At 38.3% G+C, this 18,541-nt stretch overlaps 2 protein-coding genes across 4 annotated transcripts in view; one reads left to right on the top strand and one right to left on the bottom strand.

The window, feature by feature from the left end:
- The window catches only part of WAPL (WAPL cohesin release factor), a 141,503-nt gene that overhangs the window by 90,310 nt on the left and 32,652 nt on the right, over positions 1-18,541 (bottom strand). For both annotated transcript variants that reach the window (XM_051617165.1, XM_051617166.1), the window contains one exon: positions 2,013-2,152. The gene's annotated coding sequence lies outside the window, so the exon portion shown is untranslated. The remainder of the gene's footprint in view (positions 1-2,012; positions 2,153-18,541) is intronic.
- OPN4 (opsin 4) overlaps positions 11,218-18,541 on the top strand; it is a 32,067-nt gene continuing 24,743 nt past the window's right edge. For both annotated transcript variants that reach the window (XM_051617185.1, XM_051617183.1), the window contains exons 1-3: positions 11,218-11,282; positions 12,996-13,080; positions 16,052-16,206. In XM_051617185.1, coding sequence (XP_051473145.1) covers positions 16,180-16,206 — 27 coding nt within the window. In that variant the 5' untranslated portion in view covers positions 11,218-11,282; positions 12,996-13,080; positions 16,052-16,179. The remainder of the gene's footprint in view (positions 11,283-12,995; positions 13,081-16,051; positions 16,207-18,541) is intronic.

The following is an 18,541-nucleotide window of genomic DNA, read 5'->3' as shown; positions in this document are numbered from 1 at the left end:
AAAGTCCCTAAGTCAGTGCCAAATACTGCAGAGAAAGCTTTTCGAAACTGAAATGAAACTGAATGATTCCAAGTGATGACTGTTAGATTCTCAAAGATGAGTTTGCTGCACATATGGTCCACCACTTCCCTGTTAAGAAAAACAGCTTGGTTTTGTGCTTTTTCTAGTTTACTAAAAAACCTAAATATTTGTTCTTCCACAGAGACCGAAAGGTATCTAAATGATGACAGGATAAGTCAGAGAAATGAATGAATGAGAGATACTACTTGAGAAAAAGGAAGGACAAAATGCAGGGTGGGAGGAAAACTGAAGAAGAGTAAGTTAGGTGGGGGTGGGAAAGAACTAAGTAAGGTGAAAAAGATGAGAAAAGAAATCACTTCAGTAAGGCAATATTTATAGGGCAACAACAATAGCATAACTTGAGTAAATGAACTTTTGCTTGAACTCTCAGGCTTTCACAGAACACTGCTTAAATAATTGAGTGTGCTTTGTTGAGACCATCCTACTGGAAGTTTCTTCCAGTTATACCCAATTTCTTTCCAACAGGACTCCAACTCTCAAGATGCCATCTTCTGAACTGGTAATTAGTATGTACAATACTATATAAAGTGATTCTTCTTTTCATATGCTAACTCCTGAAAGAACACAACCCACTCCAATGCCTACTGTTACAGAATTTAACAAGTGTGTGTTCAGGGGTGGCTGCAGCCCTTATGACTGAGAACTCTCCTCAGAGTTCTTGCTTTTAGCAAGGGTTTGACTGCTATAAATTTTTCACTTGTTTAGCAAGGATTCATGTTAGTCATAGAATGTTTACTTTCATAACCAACCAAGATGCTGTTAAAGCTAACTATGCCTTACCACACACATATGACTTAGCATATGCTTTAGTTTTCATCACCATAGATTAATTCCTTTATCAGGTTTGATAGAGGTTAAGTTATACCAGCTAACTTAATATAACTGCAGTCAGTTCCCTGCTATGTCTCCTTCCCTTCCTCTGCTCTTGTCTGCACCTTGTGCCACTGTACTGTTCTCCCCTTCACTATGTTTTTCTAATACTCAAATGTCAGGTGCTTTCCACCCACTCTGTAAAAGGAGTTTGAACTAATGTTTGGAAAGCATAGGGTAGTACAAAAATGGAAACCTCATGTGTGTGTAGCAGTGTTTTTTCAAAATTAACAGGGCATTGCTTCATGTTCACTGCTCCTTTCAGAGCCTTACTCTGTCCCTGGCTGCTAGTGCTCTCCAAGGACCACAGTCAGCTGGTGGCACTGTGGAGGCTCCTTAGTCACTGCAGTGGCTCTTCATCCCACCACTTCCAGGTTCCAGATTCTCTGCAGTGCCCAGGTGTGAGTTTCTCATGCTTCATTCAGGGCAGTATGCTGCACTCTGGGTTTGTGACCAACTAGATCCAGTTCTTCTATGTCTTGAATTCAAAAGCTAAAAACTCCAGCTCCTTTTATCTTTTTAGCTGTGACTTATAACTGTATGTGTTCCTCTAGTTACCAGCTCCTATTCTGTGCTTATTAATTACTTTATATGTTGAATACATACACCTCAGTTATCAGCACCTCTCTTCAGTACCGATTATATATCTTTGCTTATTCTCTGCGTGCTACTCTACATGTGTTTGATAGCCTCTGTTTTTGGTAGACCACAGGCATTTTGTTCTTTAATAGTAACAGTATTTAACTCATAACCTGCACTTTTAAGTCCCTCACTGTTTTTGTTGCACAGCTATAATAATTAGACTTCATTAGAGGCTGTCAGCACTTACGATCTACACCATATTTCAAGGTCATGTTTTTTATGTACTTAAATTGCACTTAGGAGAAATCTTACTCAATACCAGGTTACCAAATGTCTGTAAGATTTAGTCACCTAATTAATTCTCAAATTAGAATGTGCCACATCCATCATCTGTGGGACAGAACAATACAAAGAACACATGCCTGTGTAAATCAAGGCTTGGGACTTGGATAGTGAAAGAAAAAAAGTTTCAAATGTACCTGGTTTCACATGTCTGGGTGGTGTTTTTCTGTTAGACCGTGTCACCTAATAGCCATTGTTTTTCTGCATGGAGACTCTATGAAGTGGAGCACAACGTTCCTCAGGTGGGGACAGGTTGTTAAAAAGGTCTTGATTATGACTGTGAATAAAGAAGATTGAAATTAATTTATATCAGTAGAATCTATCTTTAGGTAAACAGATCAGTCAGTGTGAAGTTGTATCCTAAATTTAAAGTGTAAATATCCTTCTCACACAATGCAAATTCATTCTTTCCTTGGATCTAATACCTTTTCTTTTCACTCATCACCTACTGATTTACTTTATGTAACAGAAGGGGGGGAGTAGTTATCTGATGTATGTTAGCATTAACTTTTCCCCCTTGTTGGTTAGGTCTTGCAAGAGATTTCAGAATACACAGGAGGACATTTGGTACCCTGTTCCCATATAAGTGGCAACCCATAAGAGACTGTAATCTAAAACTTTGTCTTTTTAAGTATATAAGCTTCTTAGCATGTACTGTTAGTACAGTACTGGCAAAAAGTTAAAGCAGACATGGTTATTTTGATAAAAGCCATGTAAATGAGCCCTATATGCTTTGAAAGCACACAAGTTTCAACAGCTGTTTCCTTAGTAGGAGTGTCCTTAGGCAATCTTGTTCCAGAATAATGCATCACAGTCAAAATAATTACATATGTTTTTGCTAACATCAACCAAATAAATTTCTAGTAGAACTGCTTAGTAATAAAAAATATAAAAATACATATATTTTTTATACAGAGGAGGAGAGGAATTGCTATTGATAACAGAACATTAATGAAGACATTACTCATAACTCAGAATATTAATTTCATCAAAGAGCATTTATATTAAGTAATGAAATCTTATATCTGCCAGATGAACAAAACTGAGGAGTTTAAAATTGGATTTTATTAATAGCTGTGAGGAAAAAAGTGCTTCCATTCTGATTTCTCAACTACCAGAATGGAGAAACGGTCTGCCAATGGCAGATCAAATAAAATAATGTATTTAATTGGATTTTTTAGTATATCTTTATTTCAACAAAGGGTGTATTAGTTTATTGGAATATTCTGGGGAATCTTTACCAAGTCAAGTTATAATAAAATCTTATCAAATTATTAGTTATATTATTCCAAAAGTATTACAGGAGTTTGTAGTCTGTAAATGAATAGCCACACAGGTAACTGTGAGCAGCAACATGAGTAACTTCTTCAGATTTGCATCTTCTAAAGATAACGTAGGTTTGTTCTCCTTTAAGCTGCCTTCTCAGCTCATCAGAGTGCAGACCTATTGTTTTTGTATAATCCATGTTAGACTTTTTTCATACTGCTTTTCAGACTAATAGACCTTGGCAAACAAGAAGAATTCACTTTTCTTCCTACAATTAGAATCACAGAATAGCACAGTTCTTTAGATCATGTAGTCCATGCCTTTGCTCAGGCAAGGGCAGCTACAGCAGGTTGCTCAGGTATCTGTCTGGGTTTTAAATGACGGAGATTCTGTAACCTCTCTGGGCACCATTCCCAGTGTTTGACCTCCTTCACAGCAAAAAAGGGTTTTCTTGTGTTCAGATGGAAATTACTGTTTAAAAATGCATGCCCTTTGCTTCTTGTCCTCATTCTTAATTTTAAAGCAAAAAGTCCAAAGCAAGATTTCCATCATTCAATATTTGTTTTAATAATTTTATCTTGATAACATCTGCACTAAACAATCAAATGCCTTCAATCAAGTAAAATCTAGTTCTCTAGAAGCATTAGGTTAGGACAGGTTTATAATTGCCTATCAACACAAATATTCAGATGAAATTTTGTGGGAAAATTGAATGTTTATTCAGACATATGGCAAAAGTCTGTTTCTTTCATTTTCAGTAGCAGTTAGAAGTGAGTTAGATTTTTTTTGGTACCCAGTCACTAGTATGTGCTAGGGAAAATCTCTTACACCATTTATTTTTTGAACATCTTTATAGCTAGGAAAAATTTAAAACTCGGTTAAAAGAGAATTTTTATGCCACTGTCATACTTATACTTCATAATGATAATTGCTGACAGGAGTACTGATATTTGAAGTCTCTTTAATAGTACAGAGCCAGTATGATCAAGGAAAACTGCTGAGTTTCATCTTGGTTCATATATCATCATAAAAGATGATAGCTACATGGAACTAAAAGTTCTTATTCCTAGCAAAATGGTAAAAATCTTAAGTAATCCAGCTCAGTTCCTGAATTCCAGACACAATTTGTAAGACTCAGCTGAAATGAAGTATTTGTAAAACCTAGAACTGATAACATACAAAAAAACTTAATGTTACTGGGACAAGGACTTGCTGCTATTCCACAGACAACCTGGAATTTTCCTTTTCCAAAATTTTTCCTAGAGCTCTATTTTCCAGTTCCCAACTTTTTTGTTGAAACAACGTTCTTACAGAAGCCCAAATAATTTGTGCTTTACCCTGTTTTTTTGTACTCATTGCCTACTACTGTATGTAATGTTCTTTCAGAGGAGCTGACCCAAGTTCAATGGAGAAACAATTCATTATGACACTGGAAAATCAGCTGCAAATGATATCTGTGGGCTGCGTTACAGCCGTCCCTCTCCTTTGTTTCTCTATGTGATATACCCTTTGTTTTAAATTATGGTACTCCTGTGATTTTTTGTTTCTGGTGTAGTTTCATGAATTTTGGGGAGGGTTGCTGTCAGGAAAACATGCTGTTGTTTCTGTGGTATTTGTTGTAACTGTTACAGGGTGAAGACAGGCTGTGCAAGCTCAGAAGGTAAATATCTTTCATTAGACTTCACAGTAAGTATAAAGGTGAAATTCCAGAACCAGTGCTCCAAAACGCACATTGTACAAATGATCACTAAAGGACTGAAATATCCAGCTCCCTGTGGATGAGTATTTATCCTAGAATGATCTCCAGTATGACCTCTCAATCTGATCACTAAGCAAAACTTGTGAAGCACCTGACAGTTGGGGAACATATGTGTTCATAACTTTACTGGCTGCCAAAAACTAAGAACTCAGCCTCAGTGGAATGGCTGGAGAAGGCAAAATAGTTGGTCTTTTTAAAACTTCCTCTCTATTCTGTGCTCAGTGAATCAGGAAGAGCCTTTTACTGCAGTAATGTCTAATGAGTGGAGGTAAAAAATTTAGAAGCATTGAAGTACCACAAGAAAAGCCTCAAAAACAGCAATGATTAGAAACTATTCCCAACATAACGAATGTTAATGTTGCATTACTCTGTTAGATTTCTGGTTTTATTCAGCCTTTAAGTTCTTAAAGCCTAATTCTTTTACAAAGACCATGTTCCTAAATATTCAGCTAGTAATTTCAGCTGTTTCAGTCTGTTTCAGTCAGAGGCACTTATCTGGAATGTGAATCTTGGAGTTCTAATCATCAAACCTTGAAAATCAGAGCTTTTAATAAGGCAATTTAGGGTTTTTTAATATTTTTTAAAAGATATTGCGTTTAAACCTGTGAACTAAAAATTCATTTTAAGAGGGTTGATTTCTCTTCCAATCATTAGGAGAAAGGATGGAAGGGGAGCTTGTGTCTCAGCTGGTTTGTTCTGGCAAGTTTTTTTGAAAGGCGCTTTGCATATTGTGAAGACAGTTCCTGAGCTGAGATGAAAACTGGCTTTGTAGTATAACTGTTTTAAATTATACAAAGCTTTCCAAGAGAGGCTGAATTAGCTTTCAGGTTTCTGTGCTTGTGCTTAAGCTATAAAGTAATTTGGCTTGAACCAAAACACTTCATGGTTCAGACAGAAGCCTTTCTTTTTCTTAACTTTGTTGACAACTTGAAACTACATTTTTACATCCGGAATCCTTTTACAAAACCACAAAAGCGCCCCATCTATGTTTGATTTAGGTCATGGAAAGATAGCTTGAGAGACATAGATTTGTTGAGCTGCATACTGTTGGGAGTCTGAAAGAGTGTTCTAGGGAAGTCTCATGGTATTCTTGCACTCTTGCCTGGCATGCTGCTTTTAGCTACTGGATGCAGACTTAGACTTTTGAACTGACTCAGAATGGCCACTCTCATACTCTTTTGCTCTTAGAGGTACTTATTAAATACCACCACCTTCCTCTAATACAGCAGATGATTGAAAATAATAAATAATTTTTAAAGCCCTCATGAGATCTCTGGTTTTAAACTTTCAAAATGTCAAAAGATTCCAAATCCAAATTTAAGATCCTAAATAAATGGCCAGATGGTAAATAGGTGTTTAGGGCAACATCAATGCAAGGCAGTAAGACTCCAAATTTGAGAAAATGTGCTCATTTATTAAGATTTTAATTTAGTAGAAAGAATTTAGTAGTGATAATTGAATAAGGATTTGAGCCTCAGGGTCTGTCAGGGACCTGAGTGCACCGCCATTAACCCCCTCTACCCATGGTGCCAGGGGCTGCATTTACGGTTAGGCCTGGCCCTGCACTCCCTGTCTAAGCCTATCACAGCTGTGCCCAGCCATGCCTGCTTTGCTGGCATGGACTTGCCTGATAGCTCAGGCTCTCAGCTGATCACAGCTGCCATCCTCAGCATCTTCCTGGCTCACTCCACTCATGTGCTGTGGGATGGTGTCCTGGCTGTTCAGGTTTCTGCCCTCCTGATTTATTATAATCCCCCTGACCCCTACAGAGGAGCCAGCCCTTTGCAGTTCCCTGATATAGTTGAACACTTGTATTTTATTCTCAAAGTCTTGCTTTTCTTTTTTCTTAGTTCAATTTTTTTTTTGTTTGCCCTACTGTTGTAACACCTCACTGGTTATCTCAAAACATTCCCACAAGAAAAGAAATGCTGCTCTTTCTGCTCTGCAGGTATTGAACTAGAGCTGCTGTGGAACGAAGTCACTTGAACCATCAAGAAGTTCCTCAGAGAATGAGGTCCTGCAGTGTTCATATCAGCAGTGAAAAGTCTCCATTGTTTTCCCACTGTAAAGCAGCTCTGGAGGGCTTGTCAGGTAAGAAGCACTGCTAGGAAGGGAACAAGCTTTGGCTTCTGTACAGCTCTTGGGAACTCCTTTAGCAGAATCCTCCCTGGTAAATCTATACTAGCTTTGCGTTTGCTTTATAATGGGGAGCCTGGATCCTCAAGTGGTAAGAGCTGCATTAGTAGAACCTTGTTGACTTATGCTATCTGAGTAGATCCATGATAAAAGTACAAAACTACTTAACTCTAGAAGGGTGATTAGACCTGGAAGCTTTTGTATGTTCTGGGGAATATTTATTTTGATGAACTGTCAAATTGAGTCCTAACATTAAATGTGAAATGTTTATGCTCAGAAAATAGGTTCAAGTTTCTTTGGTATCTAACTTCAGAATGGTGCCATGAGATTATTTTTCTACTGTCTTTATGGATTAATCAACATACTTGTTGACTTACTGTCTGCAAGACACTAGAGCACCTTGAGATCACTGCAGTTGTTTGATGGTAACTAGTTCAGACTGCTGCACAAGGATCTTTCTCTGTTAACTGCAAAATAAACTGCCCTACTCTCCCACTTCAAAAAAAATCCAAAAAGTAATGCTACCACAAGTCAATGAATTTGAAAACAAAAAAGCTAAGTAGACTTAAGTATATCCATAGTCAGGAATATAATAGCAACAGTTTGTATCGATTACATGGCTGGGATTTTTTTAACTTAGCTCCATTTAATTTATGAAGACAGAAGAGACTATTTCTCATTACCTCTTTTCTGTGACAGAATCACAGAATCATGGAATGGTAGGGATTGGAAGGGACCTCTGGAGATCATCTAGTCCAATCCCCCTGCCAAAGCAGGTTCACCCAGAGCAGGTGGCACAAAATTGCATCCAAGCAGGTTTTTAACGTCTCCAGGGAAAGAGACCCCACAACCTGTGGGGAGCCTGTTCCAGTGCTCTCACCCTCAAAGAAGTTTATAGTGTCAGGTTTATTTACTATACACAAACACTGAAAAAACAAAGTTTTCATATCTCATATCAAAGACAGCAGCAATGCATTTGTTTAGTAAAATATTTGTGTAGTAAAGGGAAAGGCTTAATTTTTTGAATGAGTAGAGATTTCTGCAGGGGGAACAAGAGAGGATAAGAATTTTAATAAATTGCTTTTTGTTACTAAAGCTGCAAAAAGTTTAAAAATGCAAAGAAATTTTTTTGTAATCAGGGAAAATGCCTCTAAATGTCCATTCTTTATCAAAGAGTTCTGCAATCTTAAGTCCCATTACCAAAAATCTGCTTAGAGAAGAGCCGATTAATTTTCTTATTGGGAAAAGCAGCTGAATCATTCACTCAGAAGTAAGACAAGGCCTGTCTGAATCTGATGTCCTTCATCATGGGATCCACTTGTTTACTATACAGGGAGAGAGACAGGCCAGTCACTTTCTGGTGACATTGTGTTAAGTTTCAGTTTGTGTATAAAGCAAACCATAGGGTGGTGTGTATAATAGCTCAAATGGTTTGTGGAATTTGGCCCAGAAATTAAGTCTGTCTCCAAGGATGCTTCCTTTTAGTGTGTTTTGCTGTGTCAAGCATTTTTTTAGCCATCTCAAAAGAGCAGAAAGAATGCAGTGCCCAGCTTTCCTAATCACATAAATGACTACCACAGTCAGAGTGGTCAGGGTTGGAAGGGACCTCTGAAGATTGACTAGTCCAATGCTCCTGCAAGAGCAGGATCACCTACAGTAGATCACACAGGAACACATCCAGATGGGTTTTGAATGTCTCCAGAAGGGGAGACTCCACAATCTCTCTGGCATTCTGTTCCAGTGCTCTGTTACCTTCACAGTGAAGAAGTTTTTCTTCTGTTTAACTTGAACCTCCTATGCTCCAGCTTGTGCCCATTACCCCTTGTCCTGTCATTTGACACTGCTGAAAATAGATGGGACCCATCTTCCTGACACCTGCCTTCTAGATATTTTAAAAGGAAATCAGGATATTCTTTCAGTGTAAAATTCTTACTGTAAGTAGACACATCCACATTTTAAAGAAAACCCTGAGCTTAGTACCCACACTGAACTACTCACCAATTAATCACAAAAAAAATAGCAGAGTATATTTGTTAAGGAAATCCATGACATTACCAGAGACTAGAAGTCCACAATGTTTGCATTACTCTCCTGCCTAGAAATGTTAGGAGATCAAGGCCCTTGGAAGTGACAACCAGCAATATATGTATCTGATATAATAGAAAAATGGAGGTTCAAAGAAAGGGGATGCATGGCAATAACAGTCAAAGCAATGGGCTGGGAGAAGATAGGATCAAGATAAAAAGGACTCATATTGAGCTGGAGATAGCCTCACTGGCACACCTGCATTCTGTCTGCAGCCTTGTGATAAATGCCCTGTACATTCCATTAATTAAGGTCGGAGAAAAAGGATGTCACAGCAACTGAAACAGAAGTCAGTGAGGATCCAGAGAATGTACTTAGCAGAGTGGGTATTTACGAAGGCCAAGCTACAGAGTTAAAGAACAATCTCTGTTCATTTAGAGGCCTCATGTGAACACTTCGATAGTCGAAGGCACTGACAGGCTGGATGACATCCCCAGCAGAGACTTGATAAAGAATTGGGCATATGGCTTTATACTGTAGATTGAGAAGCTCTGATTATAGAACTGTGGTGCATTCTCTTCTAGCTTAAGCAGTAGGTCTGTTTGATTTTTGGACTTTGGATGACAGGCTTCAAGTTGCAGCAGGTAAAAACCCCTCATAACATCACTGTTCTCAATGGTTATGACAGAATCCTGCCTAAACCTTAAACACTGTTATAGCCCTGCTGCAGCTGCTGCTGGCTATTTTGTCTTGGGCAGAATGTTTGTCAATGAAATCTCTTACAGATTCAGTTAAAATATCCTCTGATATTTTTAATTTACACTCTTCAGGCTGTTTTCAGAAACAATTCAAATACAAGATTTTGAAAATAGTGATGTTAATAACTGGTCTGCTTCTCCCTCATCCTGCCCAGATTCCTCAAATCACTGGGCACAGCACAGGGCACCTAGTTATAAGCTGCAGTCAGTGATAAAGCTGTCTGCTTATTAAGGCACTAACATAATTTTCTCCTACCAGTGGATTGACAATTGTGTTGGTTTTTTGTCAGAATCACTGACAGTGTTTCTAGAAAGGATAGGATTTCTTTCACAGGGATGTTGTAAGAAAAGATACTACATGCCAGGAAAAATAGTTGTATAACCATCAGGGTTATTCTGCAGGTTGTTTGAAGACAGTAGTGCTATTATCCAAGGAAATGATAATTCTTTAATATCAAATGAGACCACATTGTATTTATCTTCTGGATATCATTAAGTATTTTTCAAACCACAGTTTTTGTTTTGATTGCTGTGTGTGGGTACACTTTGTTTCTTATTGTTCCTTTTCCCTTAGTCTTTTCATCAGAGACCTGACTGTCTCCATTACTGTCCTCTATCTTACCTATCAAGGTCTTTCTGCAGCCCCTCCCCATAATAAGCTGTAGTCACCAAGTTCCCTTTATTTCACAAGGAACTACTACATAAGCAGATGAGATTAAAAAAAAAAAAAACAATTAAAAAACAAATGGTAGCAATTGTTCCTCCTGTAAGCAGGACAAGCCTTTTATTAATGCTGACCCAAACCTAGCACTGCTGTCTGGCCACTGAGTGCACCTCTAATTGCAGTCAGTACTTGACTTGGAGAAAATGCTTGATAAACAGAATTTCTTAGCGATTATTTCTTGCCTACCAATAAGTCTTTTTTTATCTGTATCCTACTCTAGCTGGGAAACATGCTGTTCTGTATATCTTCATAAGCAGTTCTTTTATAAAGTGTGCTTTCACCAAAGATGACAGGGCAGCCTGGAGACCACCATGTGCTCACCCCACATTTCAGCCCACTGCAGACTGAGTTGCCTGTGGCACAGACCTGATTTATTATGGACATGAGAAGAGCAAAGACAGTTTCCTTTAAGTTTTGTACCTAATAACTGCCTAAAACATGGGGAGATTGTTCTTTCTGTAACAATGCAGCAATTTCTCTATTGTTTTTAAAATATCTGTCCCTGCCTACAGGAGGCACTAAACTGCACCAGCACAATCAGCTTTATTTCACAGATGTGAGAAGGGCTGGGAAGATAAGAGCTCTTATTTGGGAACTAGAAGTAAGGAAGCTTCCAGCTGGAATTATCTTAGAAGAGATAAGCTAACCAGAGTTCACTGGAGAAGGGCAGGCTTTGCCGAGAGCTTAAACCATAGGAAACAAGGAAGGATGAATCTGAGAGCTCAGCCCACAGAACAAGGTAAGAAGTTTTTATTGGAGGCACTACAAATCCAACTTGGATGGTCTAGAGAGCTCTTCATGTGACTGTCTTCAGACTCTGTGAAGGACACAAGGCACAGAAGTGTGCTGACCTCTTTAAGCTACTTGGCCTTGAAGCCATAAGCCACTAGCTTAAGTTGGAAACATTACTGGGGAAACTAAGGCAGAGCACATGCTGGATTGTGTCTTTCCATAGAGTGGCAGTCTAATGCCATGTTACAGAGAAAATACCCTTGAAGAGATTAGTGATAAAATCTTTTCATCTTGGAAAACATTTTTTTAGTAAGTCTTAGAAAAAAACCCCAGGCTTCTGTTTGAATGAAGCCATCCTTTATCATCTGACCCTTTTGTGCCCATTCCAGCCCTGGGATTCTTGCTCTCCTGTTGTGGGGCTAAACTGCTTCACTCTATTACATGCTCGCTGGCAGCACCCTGCAGTTCATGCTTTTGCTCTTCACCATAGATCTTGCCTACCCTATAAAACTAGAACTACTTATGAGGTAAATTATTCACTTCTACAGCTGAGCATAAACCACATTGATTTACTGTTTTTTATTTTATCCACTGATTTTTGGTAGCCCCAGGAGTGTGCTCCCATAAAAGGCCATACAGAACTTTGTACTCAGTTTAACAATTTTATTTACAAAGGTTGTTCTTGCGTCCACATCCCCTTGCCAAGTTACTCCAGTCAGGAAGAACTAAATTTCTATGTTTAACAGAGCACAAAAGATAAATATCACACAACTTGCTCTCTGCTCTGTTATTTGGGGTGCCAAAATTGCAGCATGCTGTCTGGGAACAGCTAGGAAGTGGAAGAGTTCCCACCTGACAGATTTTAGCTGCTAAAAGGCAAGAAGAACACAGATGGCTGAAACCAGATTTCTGTATAAAATGAGCAACCAGTTTTCACCTGCATATCTAAGCAGGTAAGTTTGTTGCAGGTAACAGTAGAAAAGTTGGCTATTGAAAATGCTTCTGAGAGAAATGTGGTTTCAGATGTTACAGCCCCAGATACCCTACCCAGGGCTCCCAACTTCTATACAGGAGGGACCCTGTAAGGAAGGCTGCTACAAACTCAGATTTTATAGCATGGTATCACCTTTTGAAAGGCAAATACTGAAAGTGGATAGACTCTCAAGTGAAAAATAAATAGTTCTTCCCTCCATCTCATCTCTTACAGTTGTTGCAGGATGCTCTGCCTCTGTGGATGAAAAGAGACTCTGCATTTGCCCCACTCAGTGTGCTCTCTAGTAACAGAAATACCAGATATGCTAGAAGGTGTTGGAAAACATGCTGGACCCAGAGAAAGAAAAACAAATAAAAATTAGAGACAGTGTTCTTATGAGACAGTAACATTTTGCTAAAATTTTAGATTGTGCCGGATGGCTTTCGAAAGTACCTGGGGTCATGAACTGATACATTTTTCCCATTAAGCTTCCCAGGAATACAACAGAGGTAAGCTTTTGGTGAAGAATAAAGGGAAAGACAGAGGGTACATTTTCCTCCAGATCCACAAGTCAAGCATTCTGGTAACTTTAAGTGAAATAGTTTTACTTTTAAAGATAAATAATTATTGCTCAGTAAAATATCTTGCATTGTTGTCTTTGGCTTAATACTGCACGTAGAACAAAAGCAACCTGAGAGAAAGAAATGTTGTGACTTATTTGCTTTTTTATGTCTTTGACTTTCCAAGCTCTAGGTACAGAGAATGAGATGTCTCACACTTCACACCTTCTGCAGTTCTAGGACATGACTCCTCTTCTGCCGTGGAAGCTGAGGTATTGCATATAAAATAGGTTAGCTGAATCTCCTGTAGCAACTGACTATAACACAGGGTCAGACACCTGTAATCATGAGAACACTTCCAATGGACATGAATCTTAGTGCTAGGGTCCAGTTTTCAAAAATAACATCACCTAGCTTCCAAGTGCTTAGGGTTCACAAAAGCAGACCCCAGAAGCTAAGGAAGGATAACAAATTGAGAGCTCTCTCTGTGGACTAGTGTCCACTTTTCACTGAGAAAACTTTCCCTCTCTCCTTTATACTGCATGTTCTTCCATAATATACTCTCAGAAGCTGATGAACTAATCAAATGAATATATTTGGAAAGGTATGTACACCAATGCCATATTTAATAAAGCAGGACTCATAGTTTCTATAATGTTTGATTTAAAAAAATTACATTTATTCTATTATTTTTATTACTCTCCCAAAGCTATTATAGGGTCCCCTAAAAATACCAAATATAGGATGTTTCCAGAGTAACTGGAAATGAACTATTTTCAGTGCATTAACTTGTTATAAAGATGAGAGGAAATAAGAAAAGAATTGTAATCTGTGACCCAGGGAAAACTTAAATGTATGAGCTGTCTGTAGACACTGAGTGTTGGCATTGTGCAAACCTAAGACATAAAGCAGAAAACTAGGAGAATTTGAGCAAAGAAAATTGGAATAGTGAGTCAAGTAACACCTCTGATTTAGTATTTATGCTTATCTTTGAAGATTCTGTGTCTCAAACTTTGTCTTATCAGTTTGATAAAAGCAGGTTATAACAGTACATGACTACTTTGAACATAAAGTTCAGACAAATGGGAGATTTCCCATTGCCTCTTCTCTGCACTTCAATCACTGAAATGTACTACTTTCTGCTCTACTCCCCTGATAAGCTTTATTTGAAGATCATATGAGCTTTTGCCAGTTTCACATTGTGGCTTTCTGTAATGACATATTTGGCTTTTTTTAGCAGTAAAATGCAAAATTATCTTCTAAAAAAGTCCTGATCTTCAAAATGTCCAACACCATTGTCTTCTGCCTCACACCTACAATGTGTTGCATGTGCACACTGTGTATGCAGGAACAGAGTGAGGGGTCTAGAATTCATATCAATGGCCTTTGAAGTTGGTTCCATGCACCATTGCCCTGATATTCTCATGTCTGTTGTCACACATAGAAGAGGGTAAGAGCACACTAGAAAATGACCACAGAATCTCAGACATTAAATTTTGCCAGAGGAGGTTTAGACTGGATATTAGGAAAAGTTTCTTCACTGAAAGTGTTGTCAGGTACTGGAACAGGCTGTCAAGAGAAGTGGTCCAGTCACCATCCCTAGAGGTGTTTAAAATCCATGTATATGTGGCACTTAGGGACAGGGTTTCGTGGTGGATTTGGCAGCATGCTAGATTAATGGTTGGACTTGATGATCTTCTAGGCCTTTTCTAACCAAAACAATTCTGTAATTGACAAAGTTGAAAACTGACAGGTGATCAGCCACCTCTGGGCTGAGTTCTGCCACAGCTAGTTTAAATCTGCCTTGGTTTTGTCTACCTAACACTGCAGGGCACAGATACTCAATGACGCTCCTCTTACCTGTCACAACAGGTCTGCTAATAGTTGCTTTTCTGGTCTCTCAGTTTGAGAGCCTGTAGAGTCTTAAGTTTTTCTTCTGGTTAGTGTTCAGTGGCCTGGTGACACAGCATAAACATTACCTTCACAAAATTACTATCAAGGAAATGAAATTGGCAGCGCTATAGATTAGTGCCTTTGATCCAGAAGCACAGCTCCTGCTCATGCAAACAAATGCAATCCCCTCTCCCTCAATTTCAAGTTAGATACTGCAAGTGCTAACTTCTGGAAAGGTATGTGAGAATGGGAACATGTGCAGAGCTGGGGGAATACAGTTCCCACTATTACTACCACAACTTTCTCACAAAGGCTTTCCAGAAACCATTCACACCAATCTATTTTTATTACCTACTCTATTAAAGCTATTAGTCTGCATTAGGGTAATTTTGGCAGCGTGTAGAATGTCTAAGATCTGTGATACTCAGCCTGAAGTATCAGCTAGAGCAGTTTTTTCACACTCTGTGCCTAATTCTCTGCTGCAATTAAACTTCACTTTACCACAGTAATGGGCCTTCAGCTGAGACTACGTTGATTCACATCTCTTTGCACAGTGCAATGTAAAGTAAGATCTGTGTGAATAAGAATCTTCTCATATACATCCTAACTAAACACAACTGAAATGCAAGCAGATAGCTCTTGAAACAAGTGGTTATTTGCTGTTGTCTGTCTAAGGTATTTGTGTGGTTTTTTTGTTTAGTTATTTTAACTGAAAAGCAGAAAAGAGTGATGTCAGTAGGTTTTATCCTTATTTTTTATTTTAGAAGTGGATCAACAAATAACCATGACCTAAATTCTACAAGACAGAAATGCACACAAGCACATTGCTAAAGATCAGAATCTATTTCAGTTCAGGCAATTTCAGCAGAACTGTAAACATACATCTTCTTTAAAAGCAGACCACAAAAAACTAATTCACCAATACAGCTAAAATGAACAGGAAGACTTCACTATTTAAGACAGGCATTGCATTCAACATTTTAGCTTTTGTTTCATACAGGATAATGTGGACATAGCATTAAAAATCAGACAAATGTATCAAAGACAAAAAAGATAACAGCACTGTTAAGTGAGCATCAGTTTTATACTGTCATTAAAGTGAAGCTGGAATCTAGATGGAATAAGCTTGAAACTGGGCATGTGCAGACCCTGTCATCTCCTGTATTTAAACGGAAGCTGCTGCTGCCCTTTGCTAAGCTGAAGATGAAGTGAAGCAAACTGAAGCTCTAGTGAGAAACTCTACTCTGGATCTCACTTTATTCCAGAAAATCTAACAATCTGCTTTACACACACAAAAAGGTAAATTGGCTGACTTAAACTCAGAGGAGAGCTTTTCTTTTTTTTGTTTAGATTTTGTTCACCTGAATAATCAGCCCATTCAAAGCAGGATCTCTTGTCATTCTGAGGACCCTAATAGCACCAAAATTGTGCAGCACTTCAGTGTATGGAATTGCTTGGAAGCCAATGCCTACACACTGATGGATGTGCCTCGAAGAGCCCCAACAGTAAGTGCTTTCTGTGACTAAAAGCTGTAGCAAGTAGTTTTGCTGGCAGTGATGGCATTTATAGAACTGTAAATGGACATTTAAGGCTCATGTCAACATTTAATGCTATAACACAATAATGAATAACATAATGAAAACTTTTAAATCTTCTTTTTATTCCTTTACTTACTGCAGAAAGGACTGCTGAAGCAGTTATTTTCAGCAAAGTTGCACGAGCAGAAGAGAGGGAGAAATGTCTAAAGGCAAACTATGCCAAGTATGTTGCAAAGTATCAAACTAACGTGTTTCTGTGCCTTGAACAGTTCAAACACAATGATTTCTTGTGTTAATATTCAAGATGGAAATTCCTGTCATGTCTGTAATAGTCTGCAAGTGCAGTGGTGTGATTATGTAAATGTTAGAGTTGTTACTTGTAGTTACCCAAGAGAGCTGTTCAGAAGGTTTTCCCAGGTAAGTTCTATAATAGCTCTTTCTCAGTTTTAAAATACTAAACAGAAGGAAAATTTCCTCAGAAGTGCAAAGGTGAGAATCTGTTGTGATAACATTTCAGGACAGAATTTCTTTGGGCTCACTAAAAATATTCTCCATTCTACTGCCCAAGCCCAAATCAAAGCAGTTCAGAAGTCCTCTTCCTGTTGTGTACCTCAGTATACTTTTAGGACTACACAGCTCTGTTTGCCTGCTGATTGCAAAAGTCTGTTTAAAAGTAAAGAAAATAATTATCCATGCTAATTTCTAAAGTTTTTGAAATCTGAAATTCAACTTAAAATCTTGATGTGGTCACACCAGTCATTTTGGCATCATCCACATAAGACAGCAGACACTTAAAAATAATGTGTAAGTTTCAAGCACTCCAAAAGTTTTTATGTATATAGGATGGGTGTTTGAATCTGATCCTAACTTATAATGAAGGACCAGTAAATATTTTATTATTTGCATGGTAGAAATGCAGCCTATTTTTTTAATAAAACCTGGATGTGTGTAGTGTACTACAGAAAAATAAACAAGTGTCCTGAGCCGAGATGCTTACAAACTAAATTAGATGGATAACATACGAAAGGGAAAAGCAGAATGCAGTAGGGAGGGAGGAGAGGGACTGGAGAGTGCACAGTAACATGGGAAAGGATTCTGTGGACAGAGCAATACACATCAGAAAACTAAAAATAGGTTTTTTCCTTTTTCTGCTGGAAGAAGTAATAAGCTGTCCACTTCCCCCTCCCTAGGTCAAGTGACTATTTTCTGACTTTACCATTTTAATGTGAGACAAATGTTGGTTTAAATGAGTTTCAGGATTGAAAGCAATATGTGCTGCTTGTGGTTGAGATTAAATCCGGAAGCTAGGATAAAAAATCTGCTATCCAAGTTGCTCAAAAGGACAAACACCATATATGGAAAGCCCTGCTGCCTACTGGAAAGAGGGCTTAGCAGTTGGCGTCACTCTGCTTGAAACCATAATTGAGCTCTTTGAGCTGTCTGCCATCAGAGAACAAGTGCCTATGGAGACAAGCTCAGAAATCAGAGCAAGGAACTGTGATGAAAAGTGCTATCAGTTGTTAGAGACCTCTTGTCAGTAGGCAGTACAAACACTGCACCTAGAAACAGTAGGAAATTACAGTATTTCTGTTCTGATAATTTTTCTCAAGTGTATGACTTGAAATGTAAAAGGCCTAACACTACCATTGTTGTATAAGTCATACTGAGTAAATAAGTACCTTCATTACCTGTATTTGTAGGAAAATTAGGAACAAAGAAACCTGTTATATTGCTAAAGTCAATGTGGGATCACCGAAGCTTGCAATGTTTTGGAACTGGGCTCTATTCTGTTCAAAGATTCATTCTGCAAAACCCATGCCTACAGTTTGAAGTCAGATGAATTGATAAAAGCAGTAACACAGCAGTCCCTGTTTCCATTTTTGTCTTGTTTTACACCAAATTAGATATAATTTATCTAGATACAATCCATGAGATGTCCAGGCAGAAGTAGCTGAAAAATGTCCTTGTATTAGTCTTTTCTATTCCTGCCTTTTGAAACAAAGTCACACAAATCAATCAATCAGAACGAGCATTGAAATATTTTCAAATACCTAAATTACCTTATAATGATTTCTTCTTTACTTCTAAGTATAAAGTAAACCTTGCCTTATACTCTTGCCATTGGGAGGATGTGAGGAGTGGGCTCCCACCACCACTGTTAGCTTTAGTAGGACTTCAGTAATCAAAGTCTCCAAGTGAACAGTAAGTGGTAATATTTTTTCCTGTTCTGCAAAAGAACATTTCCCCTCTGCCCCAGTAATAGGTGAACTGTATTCTTTGCTTGTCCTCTTTTTTTTCCACT

Source organism: Apus apus, chromosome 4 (assembly GCF_020740795.1).
Source record: "Apus apus isolate bApuApu2 chromosome 4, bApuApu2.pri.cur, whole genome shotgun sequence".
NCBI classification, from domain to species: domain Eukaryota; kingdom Metazoa; phylum Chordata; class Aves; order Apodiformes; family Apodidae; genus Apus; species Apus apus.
This window is presented reverse-complemented; position numbering and strand designations above follow the sequence as displayed.